Below are 25,455 nucleotides of genomic sequence, written 5' to 3' on the forward strand. Positions count from 1 at the left end.
TTAACTCCTCTATAAAGAATTTATTCTTTGACTTTATTGGTCCCCTCCCTTGTGTCTCACCTTCTGCTGGTGTGCTGTCCTCCTGCCATCAGGTGGGTCTCTCCTGATATCCTGATGTTCTCACTCTGCCCCAGCAATGATGCCGATAGTGTGTCTGCTGACAGTTAAATCCTATAGGAACATAGAGTCCAACTGCTTCATAGAAAACTAAGGCCCAGAGAGGGTTCCTCCATGTTTGGTTCAGGTCAGTGTGGGTCCTGGTTTCAGATCGGTGCTAGTTCTGTGCTTTCCACTCAGGCTTACTGATGTTTGTTTAGCTTCTTGCCTTTTAATTTTTTTTCAGATTTTGGGATGAAATTACTGACTTTTATCACATTAAAATTTCATTAGGATTCTGTTTTTGAACCCAGTTCCATCCTATTCTACCTCAGGCTGCACTCTCCTTTTCGCCCTTTTGTGGTGCGTTTGTTCCTAGACATAATCAGGAATGACACCAGGCGTAGAAAACATTTTGCCATGTATTAGGGGAAATTTTACTGTTTGTTTTATTGTGTTGAATGTCTCCAGTATGGATCCACATAATCCATTTTAATTGATTTTTGGGTAAATATTATTCTCAGTTTTCTTTACTTTCTCCTCACCTCCTTAGTATGGTTTGCCACTTAATTTTTTTTTTTTTTTAACCAGACACCATGTAAGATGCTTTAGGACTTGAGACATGGTTAAGGTGTAGTTCCTGCCCTCAAGGAGCTCTACATCTAGTGGAAGAGACAGACATTTTAACAGGAAGTTTCTAGCACTGGTTGGGCTAGGATGCTTTCAACAGTAAAGGCACAAAAGTGTGTATTGGAGTATGTGAGAAGAAAAGATTAAACTTGAGTGGGGATTCTCACGAAGTTGCCAGTATACTCATTTACTGTTGTGTATTTAACGCCCACATTCTCCTTGCCTGAGGTGATTCTTCTTTATATGTAATACAAAATTTTAAAATAAAATTAAAAAATAAAACTATATATACACACATGTATATGTGCATATATATATATATTCTTTATATATTATAAAAAAGTTTACTGGCTTTTGCCTCACTCTTTCAGTCTTTTAATTTTAATTTTATTATGATTTGAATAGTATCAAAGCAGAATGAAAGATTTATGGAATTTTTTTTTTCAGAAGATGAACAAGAAAAAGTATGAGGATGATTGATGTGTATGTCAATGTTTAGAAAACCATAGGAATTAGGGAGAGAGGTCTGTAGCATATCAGGAAATAGGAAGCTATCTCACCAGTTGCTCGAAGAAGTGGTTTGCTCAGACTCTTGGAAAGTGTGCTTTCAACAGATGATGCTTAAATCATAGTGTGTGCACACACACCAGTCTCTCTGCCTTATTAACCATTTATTCCTAACTCTGTTTTATTTGATGACTTCCTTTACCTTGTTCTTTTCCAAATATTACCTCCGCTGGGACCTAGTTAGAACCTCTCAAAATTCACAGAACATTAGAATACATGTGGGTTCCAAATGTTATCTTTAGGCATTACGGAATATTACAAACTAATTATGGTTATCCATTGTGTATACAGGTAGATAAATACCTCTTCTGCCAAATTTGTTGTCAGGCTGCAGTGAGAAAAGCCAAGGAACTAGTTCTTATTAGCTTTTGAATTTCGAAGGTATTTTCTCCTCTAGGGTAATAATAATGCAGGTTGAGACTTCACAGGTTCTAAAGTAAGTGTCCAAAGGCGGAGTTTACCTTTTTATTAAGTTAATGCTTAACTCACTGAAATTGCTTTATGATTTTATGCAGAAATGACTATTTCTACTAAGCGAACTTTTGTAGAAAAGACATACTTTGATACCCTCTGCTGTATTGAATAGCCATGTTTAGAAAAGTTTAATTCAATCTCTAGCACATTAAAGCATTTTGTAGGATTTTTAAAAGCAGTTGCTGTCTTAGAGAGGTAATTGAACATTGTTATTTTCATTTATATTAATTGTTCTATTGTTATTTTATATATTAATAATGTATAAAAAATTTTAAATGACCCTAGAGTTGGTTTGAGAAAAATGACAACACCAAAATGCTGTGTAGGAAAGAATACTACCTCTCAAGTCTGAAGACCTGGGTTTTAGTCCCAATTCTGTCTGTGACTTGATCTGTGGGCCTTAGAAAAGTCAGATCAGACACCTGAGTCTCATTTTTCCACTTTAAATAATAAAGGAATTGCAAACCTTAGATGTGGAAGTCACCTAAAATTGGTCCTCTCTTTTAAAAAAATTTTTAAGTAAAGTTGCAACATTATATCAAGCTCAGACCATTTAGGAGGAAGAATGTCACCCGTAATTCCACCATCTTGTTAAGTACAACCTATCATTTTTGTATATTCCCTTCCAGTCTTTAGCTATTAGGCAAAAATTACCATAGTGCTATGTATCATATACATATATGGCATCATATATTAAGCATTTTCTGTACTGTTGCATACTCTTGAAAGATTACAATTTTAATAACTGTTTAATATTTCATTGAGTGGTTATGCCATATCTTAATTATTCCAATATTTTTATGTATTGCTGTGATTGACATTTTTATGCATAAATATAGCTTAGTTCGTCAAAAATCTTAAACATGTTGGAGGGTTGAGATCTCAGGGTCAGAGGTTAGCATTTTATGGTTATTCAAATTCCCTGATGACTTGTGTTCTACAAGGGATGTTTCTGTAATTGCAGCAGGAATGAGTGAGTGGGTCAGTGTCTCCCCAGTGGTGCCAGCATTAGATATGTTGTCTTCTTGGTACTAGTATTTCTTTGGTTATTGTGAGGTTAAACGTGTGTCTTCATGTCTCATGTCTAGTTATTTTTTTTTATGGCATTTGAAAGTGAATACTTTGTGATCTATGGGAACCTCTTCACAGCAAAATGAAGAATCAGTATTTTAAAGAGAATTGTACATGACTTGTCCAAAGAGTCATATGAAGGAGCCCTTGAATAAATTGAAAGACATACCTTATTCATAAATGGAAATGTTAAGGTTGTTAAGTAGTTATGTACCCCTACATTTTATGTAATCTCAGCACAACTTTCAAGTTAATTGTTTTTGAATCTTAACAAAAAAATACTAACATGGTCTAGATAATAAACAGGCAAAACAGCTAAGAGAAATTTGAAAAACAAGAGTAATGAGGGACAGGGACCAGCCTGGCCAGATGCTGAAGTAGATTATAAGGGGACCATAATTGAAGTGGTGAAGTGTTGGTGCTGGAATAGGTGAAGGCCACTGGGGTGACATAACTCACCCAGAAACAGAGCAACTGCAGGTCGAATTCAATATGCAATAAAGGGACCACCTCGAAACATTTTGAAAAGGGAGGGTTCTTTTTTTTTAATTTTAACATCTTTATTGGAATATAATTGCTTTACAATGGTGTGTTAGTGTCTGCTTTATAACAAAGTGAATCAGTTTTACATATACATATGTTCCCATATCTCTTCCCTCTTGCATCTCCCTCCCTCCCACCCACCCTATCCCACCCCTCTAGGTGGTCACAAAGCACCGAGCTGATCAGGGAGGGTTCTTTTAATGGCATTGGGATAATTGGTAGGCATTAATGAAAAAAGAGTTGTATCATGAATATATATCAGAATAGACCTTGCTATGAATTAAAGGTCATGTTAAAAAAAAAAGACAACTAGAGAAAAGCTTTAATAAATGAACAGATTGATTATATCTTTAGTAGATTGGAAATAATAACTTTTTAAAATTTAGAACTGGAGTTTACAAAATTTTTCTGTGAGGGACCAGGTAGCAAATATTTTAGGCTTTGAGGCCAGAGTGACTCTGTCACAATGACTCAACTCTGCCATTGTGGCACCAAAGCAGCCATAGACAAGTCACACATCTAATAAAGAAATAGAGAACACATCTGTTTGTAAGAAGAAACATAATATTGTAAGTGTCAGTTTCCTCACACGTCTGTTCCCAAAGTGAATTTTATGTATCTTTTAATTTTTTTTGCCAGTGTGTGAAAAGTAGTATCTCCTTGCTATTTTAATTTGCATTTCTCTACTGTTGAAGTTGTGTATGTGTATTTTTATTATTATTATTATTTGCTATATTTGTTTTCCATTGAGGTCTCCTCTTCAGTGAATTACAAGTAGGGTTAATTTGTTTTACTTATTTTATCTTCTTGTCACTTGATGTCTCAAGGCCCTGGAGACCTGTGGTATCTCCAGACCAGTGCAGACTAACAGGGCACCATTTTGCGTCACGAATGATAACTCTTCCTGTAACTTTGTGCTCAAGGGCCTGGGACTTGATTTTCAGTTCAGTTCTTACCCGTGTCCTAGGCCAGCTACTTGCCAGTAGACTGAGGCTGGAGGACCACTTTGTTTCTCCATCCTGAGTGGTGCTTTGCTGCTTCCAGCTCCTTTAGAGTTAGTTGTTGTCCGAGTATTACCTGAACCTACCTATGCCCTTTGGGGCCTGAAATCCAATTGTGGGCAAGATCTACCTTTGCATTTCTGTCTGTCCTGGTGAGAAACCCTAGAGCTTGAGCCTCCCTCCCTGCAATTGCACTACTTTAAAGAATGATCAGAATTATGTTTCACTCCTAAGTGATGATGGTTATTTCTGTTTTCCAAGAGATATGACTGAGAAAATGGTGAAGTGACTTGCACAGAGCCACACGGAAGTTCTTAGAGGACACACACCGTGAGATTATGATAGTGACTGAGGTGGAAGCGTCCTTTTCTTGGTCCAGGGTCTCATGTCCTGGGTGAGCTGCCATCACAAAGGGTGCCTCGGCCCCTCCCTGCAGTCTTTCCATTGTTGCGTGTGCTACAGGAACTGAGACCATTATGACAGAGCCAAGCTGGTTTCTCTTCTCTTTTGGACATCATTGTTTGTCACAATTCTGAACACTATTTCTTCCTCCTGATTATAAAATTGTAAAATCATGGCTATATTTATATTTCCTTTTGCTGCGAAGTACCATTCACAGCTTTCCTTTGAAATTCCTTTATTAATAATCTTTCTTCATATATACGTATCATCTGCTGTTTATGAAATGCTCTTCTGTCCTGTGTTACACTTAATCCTCATCAACACCTATGAGGTAAGCAGGGCAGAGATTGTTGTCTCCATTTTACAGATGAGGAAACAAAGGCCCAGCGAGGTCTGGAAGGCCCTGGCCTTGGACTGCCCTTGGAGCTGGTAGCAGAACTGCCTTTAAATGCATGACCTTGACTCTGCTGACATTTTTCTTCCTGTCCACGAAATTGCTTCTCTTTTATGAGTTTCAGGGATTTTCTTGTCCAAGACACGAAGAAACTGGTGACTTTTCTTGAGAGATCTAAGCATTATTACATTTGCCTAATATTTCTTTCACGTATTGGTCTGAGTACTTTCAGAGAAGACAGTTACATGTAAATATTCCCCTTTTTTTTCAGACAGTAAGGCAGACATTTTCAGAGAAGACAGAGACCCTGAAGAAACTGTGTTTGTTCTTCGGTATTCTTAACAACCATTGCAATCATGAGTTTGGATTTTTTCCCTGAGGTTTTCTAGTTGTAGGCTGCTATAATGCTTCACATTTGGGGCTCAGTGATTCCTGTTCCTATTTTAACTCTATGAGGCTTGTGTGTTATGTGACCTTTGTGCTCTGACCTTCAGATTTAGGGAACTGAAAATTTAGGAAGTTTTGTTAGGACTTGAATCCAAGTAAATTCCCTTATGAGTACAAAGACTCATAGAACTGTGGAATGTTAGAGTTTCAAGGGACTTTCATCCATCTAGCCCCCTTGATTTGAAAACGTGGCCAGTTAGTGATAAAATGGAGGCTAGGTTGCTGGAGTTAGATTTGGCTCTCTGCTGGCTTGTTGCATGTCGCTTCATACTTCCCCTGCCGTGTCATGTCTCTTCTTACCAGGCTCTGAGCTCTGAGAGGGCTGGCACTGTGTCTGCCCTGGGCATGGTTCTGCTCCCTAGTGAAAGTCAGAGGGCTTTGCATAGGCAGTCAAGATTTCTTCGCACAGTGAGTGACTTGAACCTGTCTCTTGTTGATACAATATCATTACTGTCTATTGGCAAATGGAATTTTAAGGGTATGGAGGTGGGGTTTAGTCAGGGTTTACTCTGGGAAACAAACCACTCTAGATATCTGAAGCAGAAAGGTTTTAATTCAGGGTGTTAGGTGCTTCAAAATCATTGGAAGGAGTGTACAGAGCAGGAGTGTACAGAGCAGGCTATGATTGCTTCAAAATCATTGGAAGGAGTGTACTGAGCTTCCAATAGTAAATCTCAGAACCCCATAAAATTACTGTGTGTGGGACAGCAGAGATTCATGAGGCTACCATGGAACTGCTGTGGTCAGGAATACGGCACACTACTTGTGAACCAGAGATTAAGAAGCCCCGATCGGGAAGGTAGTAACTGGACCCTAAAACCTGGAGTCCAGCTGCTCTCTCTGCCGCAGCTGCTTCTTGACAACCACAAGGCTGAAGACTGAATGTTGGAATGTGGATGCAGAAAGACCCTCTGTCTCCATGACCGTGTTTCCAGCAGACAGCAAGCCAAAGTGGCAGAACGTGGCTTCCATCTTACTTTTATCTTCCAAGTCTCAAGCTGGTACATATATTTTGGCAAAATCTCTTTTGCAATCAAACCCTACCCTGCCAGGCAGCCTCTGCAATATGGCAAGGTTGAGTGCTCATCCACCATTTCCAACACAATAAGGGTTATTGTTGCCACATTTGGGGCATGCCTTCCATAAGGCTCTGTGTGTAGTTGATATTAAATTGAGGATGGATTAACAATTATGTTCCATTAGATCTCTATTTGTCAGTGTAATTAATTATATAACAGACGGGAAGGCAAGAGTTTTACTTTAGGGAATCCCTAAGGGGAATTCCTATTTGTCAGAAAAAAATGCCATAAGGAGGGAAGATCCTGAGCTGGGAGAGTATTCTAAACTGTTTTGGTTTCAAACGTCTTGGAAGGTACTACAAGGAGACATGCGATTTTAGGATACGACAGTGCTTACCATGTCTGGGGGGGAGTTCCGTCTTTGGCAGGGGTTGTCAACTTTCCACTTTGAATGCTTCGCCTCCTCCCCCGCCCCTGTGGAATATACATTTTGAATTTCCAAGGGAAATCAATATAAAATCGTTTATTTAAAATAAATTAAATTGACATACAGCCTATGGGCCGGCAATGAATTCTTTTGACTTCCGTTTCCCTTAACTTTCCCCCGACCCCTATTTAAAAATGTAAAACATTTATAAGTAATCCCCTCCATCTTTACTCTTGTACCCTAGTGAATACATTTGGACACATTTTATTTCTGTTTCTTGCCCACTCCCTAATTTTTCCTGTTCCGAATTGTCCTTCTACTTGAAACAGAGTAGACATAAAATCACTGGTAATATTGATGGTCATGGGGACAGGAGTGGGCAGGTGGTAAATATATAATTGAAGTAAATAATCTGATTTTCTTGGAAAAGGTGATATTCTTTGCTTCAGGAGAAAGAGGCTGAGTGAATAAGGTAGTTGATACTAGCTTCTTCTTGATTTCTCCTGTACCCTGTATTTTTCTACTCCTGCGCAATCATTCTGGTACCCTCTTCCATCCTTACTGGGAAGCACGTGCTTCTGGAGCAGGGAAGCCCCCAAGACCTTCTCACTGCTAATTGCTCTGCCCTCTCAGCAATTGCAGTAATAGACTCAAAGTTGGAAAGTCTTTGGCCACATGGAGCCTTTGGGAGAGGGCCCTATCATATTCAGAATTCTCTTGGACTCAGTGACCAAAACCTCATTATTGCTGTTATAAGTAAAGTGACTATATATAAGGTATTGTCTAAATGGGGACACTTCCGAGAGTGAAAAGGGACACTGTTAATAACTACACTGAAACAGCAGGCATAAATTGGATGTATGGTCACCCTAATTATAAGGAATTGTGGAGAACAGTGCTTGAAATGTGAACTGACACGATTCAGAAGCAGAGTTTAACTCTTTATATTCCCAAATCTTTAAGCTTCCCTTCTCTTTTATATAATAACCACGTGCTAAGCACTGATGATGGGAGAGGTTCTGTATTAGGCACTAGGAAAATAAAGGAAGATACCGTCTGTGTTCTTTATTTCCTTACAATCACTGTAAGATTTTAGAGCAGAGGGTTTTCAACCTGGCTCATAGCATAGTTCTCATTGGAGGGCTAAGGAAGTAATACATTTTACACTTCCCCCACAAGTGAAGTGTATTCTGCCAAAGGACGAAGATTTAAATAAATCCGAGGAACTCTTTTATCAATTTGTCTATTATTATTATTTTTTTTTGCGGTACGCGGGCCTCTCACTGTTGTGGCCTCTCCCATTGCGGAGCACAGGCTCCGGACGCGCAGGCTCAGCGGCCATGGCTCACGGGCCCAGCCGCTCCGCGGCATGTGGGATCTTCCCAGACCGGGGCACGAACCCGTGTCCCCTGCATCGGTAGGCGGACTCTCAACCACTGCGCCACCAGGGAAGTCCAGAATGGGACTTTTTAAACTTGGGACACAGAAAAAGTTATGTACGAAACTAAAAAAAAAAAAAAATTAAGTATCTGGAGGGCTTCCATGTATAAGAGGGCTTGTGATTCCAAGGAAAAAGCAGGACTGATCGGTGGTTCTTAGGGGAATAGTTTTCAGCCTCACGTAACTTTCTATCAGTTATAACTTTCCTGCCATGGAAGGGGCTGCCTTGTGAGGTAATAAGTTCCTTGTCATTGATTTGGACAAGCACACTTACAGAAGGTGATTAACTTTCAACTTCAGCTCCATATTAGAAGAAATAACTTCATTAACAATTTCATGCTTCTTGGATATTAAAACGTCTGTATTCGTAAGTCGGTAGCTACTGCCTTACATATGTCTAAAGTGCATGTGTATGTATGTGTTTTATTTCCCCAGAATATTAGCCAATTTAGTACATTCTTCACACATGGCATTGCCTTTTTTGCATGGTAGTCAGTAATTAATAAAAATGCAGAAGGCGTAACATCAGCACTCTCATCGAAAGAAATTTGAAAGGGAATAACATCCACCCATGTCATTCTGAAACTGATCCGAAAGAGCCTGGCTCGTTTTTACTCAGCGGCTATTGGTCGATGCTCTTACAGATTTTGTCTCTGTTTCAAAATCTTGAAATAAAGGTGGAACAGCTTCCAACATGACTTAAGAAGAAGGTCACCGGTTGAAAATGGTTTCAATTGTTTTGCTATTAAATGTGAAATTGGAAAACTAGCCTCTCTTACATAATTTGAATTTATAACACATTCTAATGAGAAGCCTGCCTGTTTTTCGTACCATTTCAAATACTGAGAAATTTCTCCAGGCTCTTGGATTGGTGTTAAACGGAAATTTTTATTTCAGAGCATATAATACATTGAGTCTCTTTCTTCTTTAAAGCTGTATCTTATGATCTTTGAAGGATGAAAAGTTGTGCCTCTCCTTCCTCCCCCTTTATTTTTCCAGTGACTGGGCATTTTAATTTAATTTAGCAATATCCTTACATTTTAACCTTAGAATGAAGTAGACTTGGGGTTTATCAGAAATTTAAGATGAAAATTAAGTATTAGAGAAACAGAGATTAATTTGGAAACTTTAACTTGTAATAATCATATTATCCAAATTCAATAATGTTAATTCAAATTACAGCATCCAAACTCTATGCAAAAGCTCTGAACTAGTTTACAACTGGTAATGAGATATTAGGATACAAACAGCGTTGACAGGTGACAGTTTTGTGAGCAATATAATGTTTAGAAGGCTGGAGGGTAACAGTTAACTCTGTGTCTTGTTGCTGTGATTACTCTTGGCAGGCTATGTGGTCTGAGCAAACATTGCTTCACAGTGTCACATATAGTAGTGTCATGTAAATATGGCCTGAGATTTGTCAATAGAGGCTTTATATTCATTGAAGACAAAGTGAAATATTTCTACTTTTCAAGATATATCTAAAATAGAGTTTTTTTCTCTTATTCAATATAGTTGTATTGGGATATCAAAGTGAATTTGTAATAAAGAAGAACAAAAAATTATTAAAAAATTAAAATCAATGAAAACATCCCTCAAGTGCTAGTAATAGTCTCTGATCTGTCTAATGGGTACAATGGACTTGTAAACAGATAGCTAAAACACAGTGTTCATGTATGTTAATGCAGGTTTGAACAAGCTGTCAGGGGAAAGCAGACAGTGAGCGGCAATTAACTTGTGGACCTACCCACTTGGCAGTGGGTTTGGAATGAGAGGATTCCAGCCAGATACCACCAAAGAGATTGCTAGGCCTTGTTAGAGATGCTGTTGGTGATTTTTCCCATGGTCACTTTTTCATCCTGGTGGAGGGGCAGGGTATAAACCAGAATTTTAAACCCTTATGAATCAGGCACTCAGAATCTCATCTTTGTAAATCCAGATTTCCACTTTTAGAAGTAGACTTACTGAACTCAAAGGGCTCAAGGTATTGTTTGCCCCCTTTTCTTGGCCTTGTACAGAAAAGTCTGCTAGAATCAGAGACTTAGAGAAAGCTCCTTAAGAGTACATTTTAAAAATAAGCACAGCACACTCCCCAGACTAGCCATACCATTGCAGAACATAGCATGTTGGAGATCATCTTCTTAATGCTCATTATTTTAGAGCTGGAGAATTTTTTTTTAACATCTTTATTGGAGTATAGTTGCTTTACAATGGTGTGTTAGTTTCTGCTGTATAACAAAGTGAATCAGCCATACATATACATGTATCCCCATATCCTCTCCCTCTTGCGTCTCCCTTCCACCCTCCCTATCCCACCCCTCTAGGTGGTCACAAAGCACCGAGCTGATCAGAGCTGGAGAATTTGAGGTCCAGACAGGGTACATATTTTCTTGTTCACTTAGCCAAGTAGAACCATTGTCGTTAAAGGTGACCTAGAGTGCAAAGTTGGGGTCTCATGACTTCAGTGCTGATCTCCAATGGCGTGGGTGCTGACTCTTTTGGAAGAGAAATTCTTTAATCCTATGTCAATTTCAGTGCTTTTTACCCACTCTTTCTAGTTATTATCCAAGAATAAGCAAGAGTTTCTCACTTGTTTAGTGAAACTTTTCCACCACAAACACCTTCTGGAAGCAGAACAACTGGGTTGAATCCAGGTGCAACTCCCTGTGACTTCTTAGCCATTGAATAGCCTGTCCTGGCTGTTGTCATCCAGTTGCGGCAAATAAAAGCCCATGAGGTAGTAATTGGTTTGGTTCCATTCTCTCCTTTACCGTCTTCTGAGAGGCCTGGTCTTCCAGTGCTGTTGTTTCCCTGTCAGCGTCGCTTGTTCCCTTTCCGTGTGATATTCTGAATCTGACGTGGCAGTGCAGTGTGGATTATGTCTCTGTTCCGCCTCTCACTTCTTTATCAGAGACAAATGTTTACTTGAACGGACTGATGCTTCTCCCTCTTTCTGCTTCGTAGTTTACTGGCATCTGCAAATGTAGTTGGGCTTTTCTTGCCACCAGCTGTGTTGCCAGTCATAGGGATTGCACCTTTAGCATTGATTTGTATTCGTACTAACTCTCTGCAAGGCAGGTTGGCATTTAACCTGTTGATTCCTGGTCTGCCTCCCCTCACTCTACCACCCCCAGTCAAGGGGACTCATAGGAGTGAAGACGGATTTGTTAAGAAACCTCAGCTCACTCAGCTGGCAGACTTGTAGGGGGAGTCATGGAACATGAGGGTTGGAAGGAATGGTAGCAGGCATCTCATCTTCAGTTTACAGATAGGGAGACACACTGAGGTTCAAAGAGGTCAAGGGACTAAAGTCATAGAGCCAGTCAGTGGCTGAGCTGGAAATCCACCCAAGTCCTCTGCATCTCAGTCCAGTGTTTTTTCCGGTATTTCCATCTGTCTGTCGGATAGTCTATATAAATGTTGGGCATTTCTGTAGAGTTGTTCTCTCGTCACCCCTTCCGAGTAATGGCAGCTGTCCATGCAGAGAGTGGGGCACTTAGCTAGTGCGGGACTAGAGTTGCCTATAAAGAGAAGTGGAGTGAATGCATTGACATTTTCAGCCCATGGCAGATCCTGTTTGCCCTTCCAGCTCTCATCAGAGGAAGAGTGATTACGTTTGCTATTCAACTAACAATTGTGTTCAATTTTCAGCCTGCCTTGTTGTTTAACGTTGTCTTCCCATGCTTCCGTCACATGCCACAGCATATCTGCTTCGTAATTACACGGGTAGGGACTTACTTACACCGTTTGGAAAAGGTTTGCCTAAAGTACTTATTTACTTGTGCATAATAAATAAATCTTGATTGATACCTTGGTAATCTCTGAGATCATTCTAAGGTTCCCTCCCACAATGGGGAGGTTTGAAGAGACGGGGAAACGGGTGACAAAAAAAGAAGAACAACAACAACAAAAAAGAGGGCTGTGTTTCCTCACTGATGACCTAAGAGGAGAATTATGGATGATTTGGAGTCTCCATGGCTGACTTTTACTTGTTTCTGGCTAGTTCTACAGTCAGAATCTTCCCTAGACTCATGAGTTTGTGCGTAGAGTTGTCATTAGCATTCATCTAATAATCGAGTCACATCATTTTCAGAGGAGGTCACTGTGATCCCAGAGAGAGCAAAGGTTGCACTATGAGCTCATGGCAGAGCTGAGACTGGGAGCTGGGTCTGAATTCAGAAGATCAGGTATCTTGCATCTGAGGACCAAGATGTAGAAAAGGATAATTAACTGTAGTCTAGGAAGGGAGGCACAGTGTACCATTTTAACAGCCCCTTAAGAAAGCAGTTTTGAAACTCTAGGAAGGCACTGACTTTTATACAAAGAGGAAAGATCATGAAAAATCTCCAAAGGTGTAGGACAGTGTTATTTAAATCTTAATTGCTTGTTTAAGTGGAGAAAATGTTGCTAAGGGACACGAATCCTAAACTCAATCGGCTATCAACTACTTCTGATGTTTAAGTCACAAAGCCCCTCAGCCTCTCAATTATTCTACCAATAAAATAGTGTTGTTCATACCTGTCTCTTCCTTCAGTGTTATTCATTTATTCAGCAAACATTGACCAAGAGCCAGGCCTTACTTGGGTTAATTGCCAAGGGAGATTTAGGGACTAATGCAACATAATTTAAAGATTAAAATAAACACTCTAAGTTAAGTCAATTATTCCCAACCCTTGAATCAGAATACATACATAAAGATTCCCAGATGAGTCTAGTGTGCAGTTTTAAAAACCACTTCTTTAAGCTTATAGCAATTGGTGTTAGATAATACCATACAACGGGGCTTGGTTGTTTTTAAAGTTTGGTGAGCTATGTAAATGTTTAAAGAAGAGTACTATCGATTTTAAGCCTTTTTTTTTTTTTTTTGGCTGCGCCATGCAGCATATGGGATCTTAGTTCCCTGACCAGGGATCAAACCCATACCCCCGCCGTGGGAACAAAGAGTCTTAACCACTCGACCGCCAGGGAACTCCCTTGTTATTGATTTTAGAAAAGAAGCAAAACTTGAGGAAGCACTAGTTGGTTCTATTTTTGTGGATGACAGTGACTTGTCATTCACATGCTATCTTTAGAGAGGCTTGGTAGCCATTTTTAGTATTAAATGTCACCTTACCTGTAGCCGTAGGTTTTCCCACCCATAGAGGAAGGGTCTTGGACGTCACATGGCCTTTTTCAGTTGTTTGTGTTTTCTTGTGTCTAATCAGTTTGGCTAGACTTTTGGCTTCATCAGTTTGTGATCCTGGGGCTCATGATAGTTAGGTTTGATGGAACAAAATAGAGAAGACATTATGGCAGGTGGGATGTAGGAGCTAGGGATGCATGTGAAAGCAAAATCTCCTGTTTCTAAGTGATGACTTTCTTTGGATTATGGTGTTTTCTTTTTCCTGCAAACAGACAGGTAGTACCATGGTGAAGACCATGGCTTTTGGGTCCAAGACTTGTGTCCAAGCTTCAGCTTTGCTCTTCCTTAGCTGTGTATCCTTGAGCAAGTTATTTAACTCTTAGAGCCTTACTTTCTTTTCTTTTTTTTTTTTTTGCGGTACGCGGGCCTCTCACTGTTGTGGCCTCTCCCGTTGTGGAGCACAGGCTCCGGACGCGCAGGCTCAGCGGCCATGGCTCACGGGCCCAGCCGCTGTGCGGCATGTGGGATCTTCACGGACCGGGGCACGAACCCGTGTCCCCTGCATCGGCAGGCGGACTCTCAACCACTGCACCACCAGGGAAGCCCCGAGCCTTACTTTCTTGATCTGCTAAATATGGAGAAAGATAACCCTACCTCATGTAATAGTCAGAATGATTATGTGTCCAGTAGAAAATTGCTTGGCATATAGTAAGTCCTCAATAAACACTTGCTATTTATTGTCAGTCTGTAGCTTTCTTGTACCCACTGAACAGTTAGGAGGAGAAGACAGAAGAGTGACAGAGTGGCAATAAGTGAAACCTCTTAGGTTCTTCTTAATTGCTTTGCATTTGATGACAGTTCCTGAAAGACCAGTGCTTAGGGAGCCCCAGCTTTTTAACTCCCATCAGCAGTAGGCATCTTGCTTAGAGGAGGGCCACTTCTCTTGTTTTCCTCTCTTCTGATGGTGTTTGTGTATTTTCAGAGCCTCTGTGTAGATCTTCCCTTTCACTTCTTGCTTTCATGATGATTATATGCTTAGAGTGAAACCAATCGAGAACCAGAGGAAGTAAGAGCAGGGTAAGTTTTGGTCCAGCAAAACCAGCTCTCACCGGTGCTTATCTCTCTGTTTACCATGGGTCTCTTTCTGAGAAGCTGAGAAACCCCAGGGAAATGTTCTAGTTCATCCGTTCACTAAACTTGTGAGGTTTTCTCAAACCCATTTATCAAAATGAAGGGCTGTAATTAAGATTTCAGAGAAGGAAAGCACTCTAGAATATTAGAGCTGATTGGGACTTTACAGACATTCATTCTGCAAATGAGCATCCTCTCTTGTTAAAGGTCACACTGGCAAAGCTGAGACTAGAACTGGGGTCATGGGGACTCTATGTCTATACTATTGTATTTATCTCCTTCCTTGGATCCATTTTGCATAGATTAGTTTTTCTTACATAGAATTTTCACTCTTGTTAGATTCCTGCTCAAAGATAAAAGTTCTAGCTTTTTATTTCTCTGTATAAGACCTTTAAATGAGCAAGGCTCATTTTAACCTTCCGAGTCTTTCCCCCAAATATGCTAAGTCCCTCATTTCAGTTCAGCTGGTCTGCTGCCTTCTCAAAGAAGTGCCTTGCTGCTTCCTTCAGTTCACAGAATTTTCAAGCATTGTCCTTTCGCTTATTCCCTTTGTCTTTCAGAGCCCCCTAGCTTTCAGAGTACCCCTGTGCTAGGTCCTGTGACATACCCCAATTGGTTGTTTTGTTTTTGTATACTTTGTGTTGCCCTTTTTCTCTTTTCACATATAAAAATATATCTTCCCCAGGTAGGCTTTAACCTCCTTGAAAACAGGATGATAATCTGAACCATCTGAGTACAGGATGAGACTTTGCTTTATCTGGAGCTCTAGGGCTTGGCAAATAAATTTATTCATTTATTAAATTAACGGACATTTTTATTGAGTGCCTATTATGTATTAGGCCGTGAGGTTAGAGCATGATAATTACTTCTGCTCTCAAGGATTGAAGAGTTTAGTTTGTGATACAGGCAAGCAGAGAGGCAGAGTGACATGTGATGGGAGTGATGACGGCAGTATCCCAGGTGCTGTGGAAATGTAGTGAAAGGGGACATAGCTTGAACTGGAGGACGGAGAATGTGAATTATGTCTTCAAGGACTAGTAGAAAGTGATGCTCAGATCTAAATGATACATAGTACATGAGACATCATTTTTAATCGAGAGGTAGCTTGGGTGAAGGGGAGCAGAGATAAAACCTAGAGGAAATGGATGAATTTCCAGCAGAATATAAATGCTGAAAAATGACCTCAAAAGAAGTATAAAACTGCTACAATTGTCGTAGAAGTTCTTGGAAATATGATTAAGCTCTATTATTAAAGAAAGTTTCATATCTAGATGGCTTTACACTGAATTCTGATAAACCTTTAAAGATGAGATAGTTCCAATCTTATCAGTAAACTAATCCAAACAGTAGAAGAGGATGCAGAACCCCCATATCAAAACCTAATAATGATAAGTAAAGCAAGTAGAGGAAGACACTACAGAATGATTTTACTTCGTATTATACGTACAGAAATTCTATGTAAAATAGAATATTTAATTCATCAATATTCCAAAACACGACAACTGTGACTGAGTAGGATTTTTTTCTAGGACTACAAAGATGGTTCAATATCTAGAAATCTATCAACACAATTCATTACATCTCTAAATGAAGGGAGGGGAAAAAAGAGATGATTCCATCAGTGGATGCTAAGAAGGGAGATGCAGATTCTAGAAAGGGAGGAGTAACCAAAGAGATCAGCATTTATTCATTCACCCATTCATGCATAAGATATTTTTCTAAGGGCTTCCTGGCCAGGCGTTGTGCTGGTATAGTGAGACCACTTAGGAACTTCCAGCTCATTGGGGTAGATAGGCAGGTGATGAAATAGCTTACATGTGGACTGTTAATAGTATGAAACAAGAGCCTGGGAATTAAGTTACTCTTTCTGGAGGGAGCTAGGGAAATGTTCACAGCATCAGAGACATTTCAGCTGGGTCAAGATAACAAAAAGGGGTGGGGGTGTACTTGGTAGAAAGTAATGGCATTATAGATGGTGGACACAGCATGAGCAAGTCTTCAGGGTCATTACATTTCATTATAAATCCTGGGAGTGGTGTCACTGGGCCATTGGTAACATATAGAAGAAAGGTTTGAAAAAATGCTGTTAAGGTCTTATGCAGACAGGTACTTGGCCAGACCCTGGCACTCACTGGAGGTGTTACTGGGGTTGCCTCCATGGAGAGTACAGTGGAAGGGTGATATATGGTGCTGGGGATAACTGAAAATATGGTGGGGTCCATGGTTTGCACATGGATGCTTACATTTTCATTTTTCATATTCTCCCAGAAGTTTCCTGTTCCTTTATATCTGCAGAATTTCTGAAAAGGCCAGGATTCTACAGTCAATTGGCAATGTGTGATTGCTCTGGAAATGTGCCTCTTTGCTTTAGAAATCACTGTATCCTATATTAACCCATTTTGAAAGTTTCTATTTTGGAATAACTTGAGATTTATAGAAAATTTGCAAGGATAATATTAACCCATTTTTTAAAAAATCCGCAAATAAAATTTATACTACAAATGTGCAGGGCACGTTAAAATTTTCAAATCTTTATTTGATCCTGCCTGTTCCCCGCTTATATCACTTTGGTCTTGTTGAGAGTAGAACAGACACTTTATTCCCTTTTAGTAGAAAACTGAGGCTCAATTAAACAAACAAAACCAAAATTAATGTTTCTCAACCCTGAGAGATGAGCTTGGTTTTGGTATCTAAAAAAAAAAAAATCTCCAAGACTTCTAAATGTGCAGCCAGTTTTAAGAACCAGGAGTAAACCAGATTCACAGTTGTTTTTCTGTATTGGTTTTGTGCTGGGCCTTAATGGTGGTTTAGGGATGTATAAAATATGATCCCCGCTCTTCCAAGGAACCTACAATTTACCAAGTGTCTGTGTACATGAGCATGTGTACAAGGTGCAGGGGAGGAAAATAAGGCCCTGCAACCAGAGTGAAAAGCCAGTGTCCCCACTGGCTTAAGTAACAGAACCCTCCTGATTCCTAATTTAGAGGCTTCCTCATTGCTTCATGTTGTCCTCTTTGATTGAGAGACCTACACCTCCAACAGTTTTCCTCCCCTCACTTAGCACTTGACAGTATATAAAACCTTAATGTTGTCATCTCATTGGTTGTCATGAAACCTGTGAGTTAAGGACAGGGAGCAGGGGAACCTGGGACAGCGGATAAGGGCAGTGGGGCTGCTCAGGGTCATGTCACCCCTCCTGGCGTGGTGTAATGCTACCCAGGCCACGCTGGGCCCCATCTCTCCCCCTCCACCCCATCTCTCCCTGGCCATGCCACGTGCTGAGGCCTTTATTTTTTCCTGCATTTCCAGTTTTCTTTGTTGTTACAGACATCTGGAGGTAATCATGGAGCCCTCTCAATTAATTCAGTCCAATTAATAAATTATGGGATGGATTTGGGGCTGGGAGAGGGTGAGGGAGCCTTCCGGGCCTCCCCGCGCTGGAGAGCTCTTGCAATCAGACTTGGAGAGCCCTCCTCAGTGGCAGTCTGTGAGGCTTGGCCCCAGCCTGCAGGCTGCCTGTAGGGGTGGTTGGCTTACCCTGACACCAAGACATCGTTCTTCTTTCCTCACAGAGTATATTTTAATCCCAGTAGGATAGCCCCTGGACTGGCTGGTGTATCCCCTTCCTAGCTGAGTTCTTCCTAAAGGTCCTGTATGGTATCCGCTCAGCAGAGTTCCTGATGGGTGTTATATGGGGCTGCCCTGTGCATTATAGGGGTTGAATATTTTAGACCCTGGCTACTAAGTACCAGTAATTGTCCTAGGCATTGTGGCAAACCATGTCCCTCCTTGCAATTTCCAAGTGCCCCTTGGTGAGGAGCAGAACTGCTCCTGCTAGAGGGATCATTTTCAATGTCCTGCCATGCATTAGTCATACCCTTGTTTCAAGAATAAACCTTTGGGGGTTCCTTAATGCCTGCAGAATAAATTCAAACTCCTCAAGCTTGCATGCAAAGCTGTCAGTGCTTTGGTTCCATCCCACATTTTTAGTTCTTTTGCTAGCTACTTCTCTGTATTCCCCCACAGCCATGCTAAAATGAAGTGCTGTGTACTTTTCTGCTCATGCAAGGTTGCCTCCTTTGTTCGGGCCCGACCTCTCCTCAGCACTCAAGGCCCAGTCTGAAGGTTGCCTCATTAATGAGGTCTTAGTCCTGCTCCCTGCAAGAAGTGATCTTATCTTTTTCTACATTCCAGCAACACTTTATTTTTTTTACCTCATTTAGATAATATCACCTCATTTAGGTAACTTACCACCATTTAATTGATATGGTAATCATTTTAATAGATTATTAATAAAATTGAAGCTTTTTTCCAACCTTGCTAGTATAAAATTCTCCTACCGTAGAAACTTCTTAAGGTTAGGGACCATTTCTTACTCATGTCTGTTTCCTGAAGAGTCCTAGGCACTAAAATAGGTAACTGTTGGAAGAGAGGAATTCCAGATTGGTTGAGGGGAGTGTTCAATTTTTCTCCTCCTCCAGTTAAGGCAAGTTTTTCATAACTCTCCTACTTCTTTTCCTCCCCCCGCTCCCTCCCCCCTCCCCTCCCTCGCCCCTCCCTTCCCCTCCCCTCCCTTCCCCTCCCCTCCCTCACCCCTCCCTCCCTCCCTCTCTCCCTTCCTTCCTTCCTTCTCTCCTTCTTCTCAGAGTCCTTTTTCAAGATTTTATTAAGTATGGATTAAGAAGAAGTAATAACGAAGTGAAGTATATTGCCTTCATTTTTGTGTTTCTTTAAAAACAACTGTTGTTTGTTTCTTTTTAATTCCAGATTCAACAATGTCTCACCCATCTTGGCTGCCACCCAAAAGCTCTGCTGAGCCCCTTGGCCACGTGTCTGCACGGATGGAGACCACCCATTCCTTTGGGACCCCCAGCATTTCAGTGTCCACACAACAACCACCGAAGAAGTTTGCCCCAGTCGTTGCTCCAAAGCCCAAGTACAACCCATACAAGCAACCTGGCGGTGAAGGTGAGTGAAGGATTGCAGAGGTGGGTGCCCCAAATGGGAGAGTTCAATATAATGAAAAGTGATTTGCAGTACAATGTTGTGTTGGAACAAGGTAGCTCAAGAATTTGTGGTGTGGTTATCATAGTGTATAGACTGTCAAAGGTTAAAAAGCATCAACTAACCATCTAGGCAGCTCTTCTTTTGGGCATAAAGATTGAGATCTCTTAGGGGTTATATGACTGTGGTTATACAGTGAGTTCGGGCCAGAGCTAAAACTAGAACCCTCATCTCTTCATTCATAGCTCAGTGCTCTTCTACTGCTGTGTCCTCCATCCCCATCCCACTGTCCTGTAGAAGTGTGTCTACCACCCAGTCGTCCCTCCCTCTTGCCAATGTACATGTGTCCAAAAATGCTGCCAAACAGTGGACTCCCCTCTAATGTGAAGGGAATAAAGACAGGGTTTCTTATAGAGAAGGAGGCAGAGGTGTGAGGAAGTCTAGTGGGTATGACAGTTGATGCACACCCGAGGGGAAGGATGGGGCAGGTCCTATATTGTGTTGGCGTATGTGAGAGGGAGGAGAGAAGCAGGTAATGGTTGCACTTCAGACCCCTCCACAAGGGGTCAGATTCACCATGAGTGCTGTGAATTCTGGTGAGTTGTCCCCTTGGCCGACTCTTCCTGCATTGAGATGCCCCATCCTCATCACTGTACTCTGTGAGGTTCTCCCACTGTCTAGCTGGTTCTCTAGGGACAGTGGCGTCATCTCTGATCCTCTGCAGCTCTTTGCTCAACTGTTTGTTCTTTCTTAACACGCCACCTCACACCCTTCTGTCACCTGTCACAGTCCTATTTGTATCACCTTCTCCAGTGTCTGGACTTGACCTAGATCCTAAGTAATCACTCCCTTCCCTGGGTTTCCACATACATCTTATTCTGACTGTCAACTTCCTACTTCTTTTGTTGTTCCTCCTGCTCTTCTTTTTTTATTTTTTATTTTTATTTTTTGCGGTACGCAGGCCTCTCACCGTCGTGGCCTCTCCTGTTGCGGAGCACAGGCTCCGGACGCGCAGGCTTAGCGGCCATGGCTCATGGGCCCAGCTGCTCCGCAGCATGTGGGATCCTCCCGGACCGGGGCACAAACCTGCATCCCCTGCATTGGCAGGCGGACTCTCAACCACTGCGCCACCAGGGAAGCCCCCTCCTGCTCTTCTTAATCTGCCACTATTGACCAGATAGTCTGTCTGAGGCACTATGCTTTTCATTGTCATTTTATTGCCTTCCCTATAACCCTATGAACTAAGTATTTTTTCACATAAAGAAATGGAAGCTTAGAGAAAAGAGGTGACATTCTCTGTGGTTTTGTGGCTACAAAGTTTCTGAAGTGAGGCTGTTGTCTTCACCCAGTCTGCTCTGCTGCTGGTCCTTCTCTTCCTGGCATATGTGGCACTCGGGCCCCATATGATGGTGATACTTCCCTACTTCCTTATAAGAATGTAAGCTTTGTTTCCCCATTTAAGCAACAAGACGTGGTTTCTCACTCATCCTTATGTTCCTCTTGGCTCTTATTATGCTACTGTGTTTTTAGTGGGAATGATTGTGTATGGTCAAATGTATGTCTGTATGTTCCTGTGTGTATATACATTTGGATGGATGGCGGATGGCTGCATGGGTGAGTGCACTGCTCAGTAATTCTTCTCTTGCAATAAACAGTTTGGAATGTGGCATCCTCTCTCGAAGCAACTCAGTCTCCCTGAATTTCTGAAGTCTTGAGTCTTTCTTGCAATTCTGCCAATCCCTCTTTCTTTTTAATATAACCTTTTTTGAATACGTAAAGGAAGAAATTTCCCTTGCATATATACATTTTAAAGACAAACATGGATAAAGTTTCATGGATATTCAGACTTTTTTAAAATATAGCTCCATCTCTTCATCTGCTATATATTATGACATGATATTTGTTAGAAGTGTAAGATTTGCTTTCCTTTATATTTAATTTAAATGTTAGTGCATCCTCTGTTGCTCTCAGTGTTTTTATAATTCATGTTATTTTTGTTTAATTTTTTATACATTTTCTAAAGTTTATATCCATTTTCTTTTTCTTTTTTTGTCCATTTAGAATATTCTTTACCATTAGTGAAATCCCCAGGTAGTAGGTAACACAGTTTTCATTTACCACGTGAGTTGATGAGGTCTCATGTCTCAGCTCACGCCATTGCCATTCCTTGCCTCTGAACATATGCGCCCTCAATTTCTAGCCCATAAAGCCTTAACATTCATAGCTTAATTCAGGCCCTGACTTCCAAGAACCTCAGCCACAAAGGCAAGAGTGTAGAACTAACAGAAATCACACAGTCCACCTTTTGCTGGTATAAAGATGAGAACTGCAGTGCAGAGAGTGTGAGTGTTTTTTTCAGAAATGCACAGCCTGCTTGTGGTCAAGTTGGTACCAGTCCTCAGGTCCGCTTTGTTTGAGTCCAGGGTTATCAGGACCTTGTATTATATTCTACTCTGTCCCTCAGCCATAACCTCTATGCGTCTCATACAATCCTTTTCACAGCTGTCCTTCTAATAGATTTACTTGTGTATGGTCCTGTCTCCTTTGGTAGACTCGGACCTTTTAGAGGCTGGGGCTGCCTGACTCATGCCTTTACTCCCAACAGCATCCAGCAGGACACCTGACACCTAGTAGCTACTCAATGATGTTTGCGGTGATAATTAAACTACAGCAATATAAGCGTGCTTTTCCAGGCACAGATTCGAACTTCTTAACCACTTTTTAGGCTTTATGGTTCTGTCTGAATTCCTTTTTACCTCTTCTCCCCATTCCTTGAGCTTTTTAGCCCAGGATTTGTTTAACCACTGCTACCTTGAAGTTACCGATTACATTTCTCACCTTTGTATTATTATGTCTGTAATCTCTGGGGTTTGCTTTCTCATTTTTAAATTCTGACTGTGAAAGTAGAAAAAGTACCCACATGTTTTCCACATCACCTTATATTTATGTGATACCATATGTTATAATTGTTTTATAAGGTATTTTGCTAATAACTTTCTCTAAAGGGCTTTGGCACATTTAAGAGTAGGTGTACTTTTTTTCCAAGTTAGTAGCTCTTTAGGCCTTAGGGTCTTTTTATTTTACTACCATTGTTCTCATTTTTCATTGATTTTTTTTTTCAACAACTTGTGTGTCTTGGAATGCCCCTACATTTCCAAATGCCTCTTTGTATCCTGTACTATATGCTTATGAGCCCATATATATTTTTTATTGTTTTGTCTTCTTGCAAATTTTACCATGTTAAGTGTCTACGTATTTTTCTATGGAATGAAGTTGGTATGTATATATGGTTTTGTCTCCTCATGTTCTGTTCTCTACTGATGACAGCAATAAGATGACGCAATTTTTCTTTTTATCTTTAAAGTACTAGCAGTAGTGTTGTTTTTTTTTAATACATACTAGTGGATATATGTCAATCCCAACCTCCCAATTCATCACACCACCACCCCTACCCCACCACTTTCCCCCCTTGGTGTCCATATGTTGGTTCTCTACATCTGTGTGTCAGTTTCTGCCCTGCAAACCGGTTCATCTGTACCATTTTTCGAGGTTCCACATATATGCGTTAATATATGATATTTGTTTTTCTCTTTCTGACTTACTTCACTCTGTATGACAGTCTCTAGATCCATTCACGTGTCTACAAATGACCCAATTTAGTTCCCTTTTATGGCTGAATAATAGTCCATTGTATAATAATATTCCATTGTACCACATCTTCTTTATCCATTCATCTGTTGATGGGCATTTAGGTTGCTTCCATGTCATGGCTATTGTAAATAGTGCTGCAATGAACATTGGGATGTCTTTTTGAATTATGGTTTCTCTGGGTATATGCCCAGTAGTGGGATTGCTGGGTCATGTGGTAATTCTATTTTTAGTTTTTACGGATCCTCCGTACTGTTCTCCATAGCGGCTGTATTAATTTACATTCCCACCAACAGTACAAAAGGGTTCCCTTTTCTCCACATCCTCTCCAGCATTTGTTGTTTGTAGATTTTCTGATGATGCCCATTCTAACTGGTGTGAGGTGATACCTCATTGTAGTTTCGATTTGCATTTCACTAATAATTAGTGATGTTGAGCAGCTTTTCATGTGCCGCTTGGCCATCTGTATGTCTTCTTTGGAGAAATGTCTATTTAGGTCCTGGACTGGGTTGTTTGTTTTTTTAATATTGAGGTGTTTATATACTTTGGAGATTAATCCTTTGTCCATTGATTCGTTTGCAAATACTTTCTCCCATTCTGAGGGTTGTCTTTTCGTCTTGCTTCTAGTTTCCTTTGCTTTGCAAAAGCTTTTAAGTTTCATTAGGTCCCATTTGTTTATTTTTGTTTTTATTTCCATTACTCTAGGAGGTGGATCAAAAAAGATCTTGCTGTGATTTATGTCAAAGAGTGTTCTTCCTATATTTTCCTCTAAGAGTTTTATAGTGTCTGGTCTTACAGTTAGGTCTCCAATCCATTTTGACTTTATTTTTGTGTATGGTATTAGGGAGTATTCTAATTTCATTCTTTTCCATGTAGCTGTCCAGTTTTCCCAGCCCCGCTTTTTGAAGAGACTGTCTTTTCTCCATTGTATATCCTTGCCTCCTTTGTCATAGATTAGTTGACCATCGGTGTGTGGGTTTATCTCTGGGTTTTCTATACTGTTCCATTGATCTGTATTTCTGTTTTTTGTGCTAGTACCATATTGTCTTGATTACTGTAGCTTTGTAGTATAGTCTGAAGTCAGGGAGTCTGATTCCTCCAGCTCCGTTTTTTTCCCTCAAGACTGCTTTGGCTATTCGGGGTCTTTTGTGTCTCCATACAAATTTTAAGATTTTTTGTTTTAGTTCTGTAAAAAATGCCATTGGTAATTTGATAGGGATTGTATTGAATCTGTAGATTGCTTTGGGTAGTAGGGTCATTTTCACAATATTGATTCTTCCAATCCAAGAACATGGTATATCCATCTGTTGGTATCATCTTTAATTTCTTTCATCAGTGTCTTATAGTTTTCTACATACAAGTATTTTGTCTCCCTAGGTAGGTTTATTCCTAGGTATTTTATTCTTTTTGTTGCAGTGGTAAATGGGAGTGTTTCCTTAATTTCTGTTTCAGATTTTTCATCATTAGTATATAGGAATGCAAGAGATTTCTGTACATTAATTTTGTGTCCTGCAACTTTACCAAATTCATTGGTTAGCTCTAGTAGTTTTTTGGTGGCATCTTTAGGATTCTCTATGTATAGTATCATGTCATCTGCAAACAGTGGCAGTTTTACTTCTTTGTTTCCAATTTGTATTCCTTTTATTTCTTTTTCTTCTCTGACTGCCATGGCTACAACTTCCAAAACTATGTTGAATAGTAGTGTTGAGAGTGGACATCCTTGTTTTGTTCCTGATCTTAGAGGAAATGCTTTCAGTTTTTCACCATTGAGAATGATGTTTGCTGTGGTTTTGTCGTATATGGCCTTTATTATGTTGACGTAGGTTCCCTCTATGCCCATTTTCTGAACAGTTTTTATCATAAATCGGTGTTGAATTTTGTCAAAAGCTTTTTCTGCATCTATTGGGATGATCATATGGTTTTTATTCATCAGTTTGTTAATATGGTGTATCACATTGATTGATTTGCATATATTGAAGAAGCCTTGCATCCCTGGGATAAACCCCACTTGATCATGGTGTATGATCCTTTTACTGTGT

At 40.4% G+C, this 25,455-nt stretch overlaps 1 protein-coding gene across 6 annotated transcripts in view; it reads left to right on the forward strand.

The window, feature by feature from the left end:
- The window catches only part of LPP (LIM domain containing preferred translocation partner in lipoma), a 698,762-nt gene that overhangs the window by 219,119 nt on the left and 454,188 nt on the right, over positions 1–25,455 (forward strand). For all 6 annotated transcript variants that reach the window (XM_081235262.1, XM_081235261.1, XM_081235266.1 and 3 more), the window contains one exon: positions 19,532–19,732. In XM_081235262.1, the coding sequence (XP_081091388.1) occupies positions 19,540–19,732 (193 nt within the window). In that variant the 5' untranslated portion in view covers positions 19,532–19,539. The remainder of the gene's footprint in view (positions 1–19,531; positions 19,733–25,455) is intronic.

Source organism: Mesoplodon bidens (assembly GCF_964165515.1).
Source record: "Mesoplodon bidens genome assembly, chromosome: 5".
Taxonomy (NCBI): domain Eukaryota; kingdom Metazoa; phylum Chordata; class Mammalia; order Artiodactyla; family Ziphiidae; genus Mesoplodon; species Mesoplodon bidens.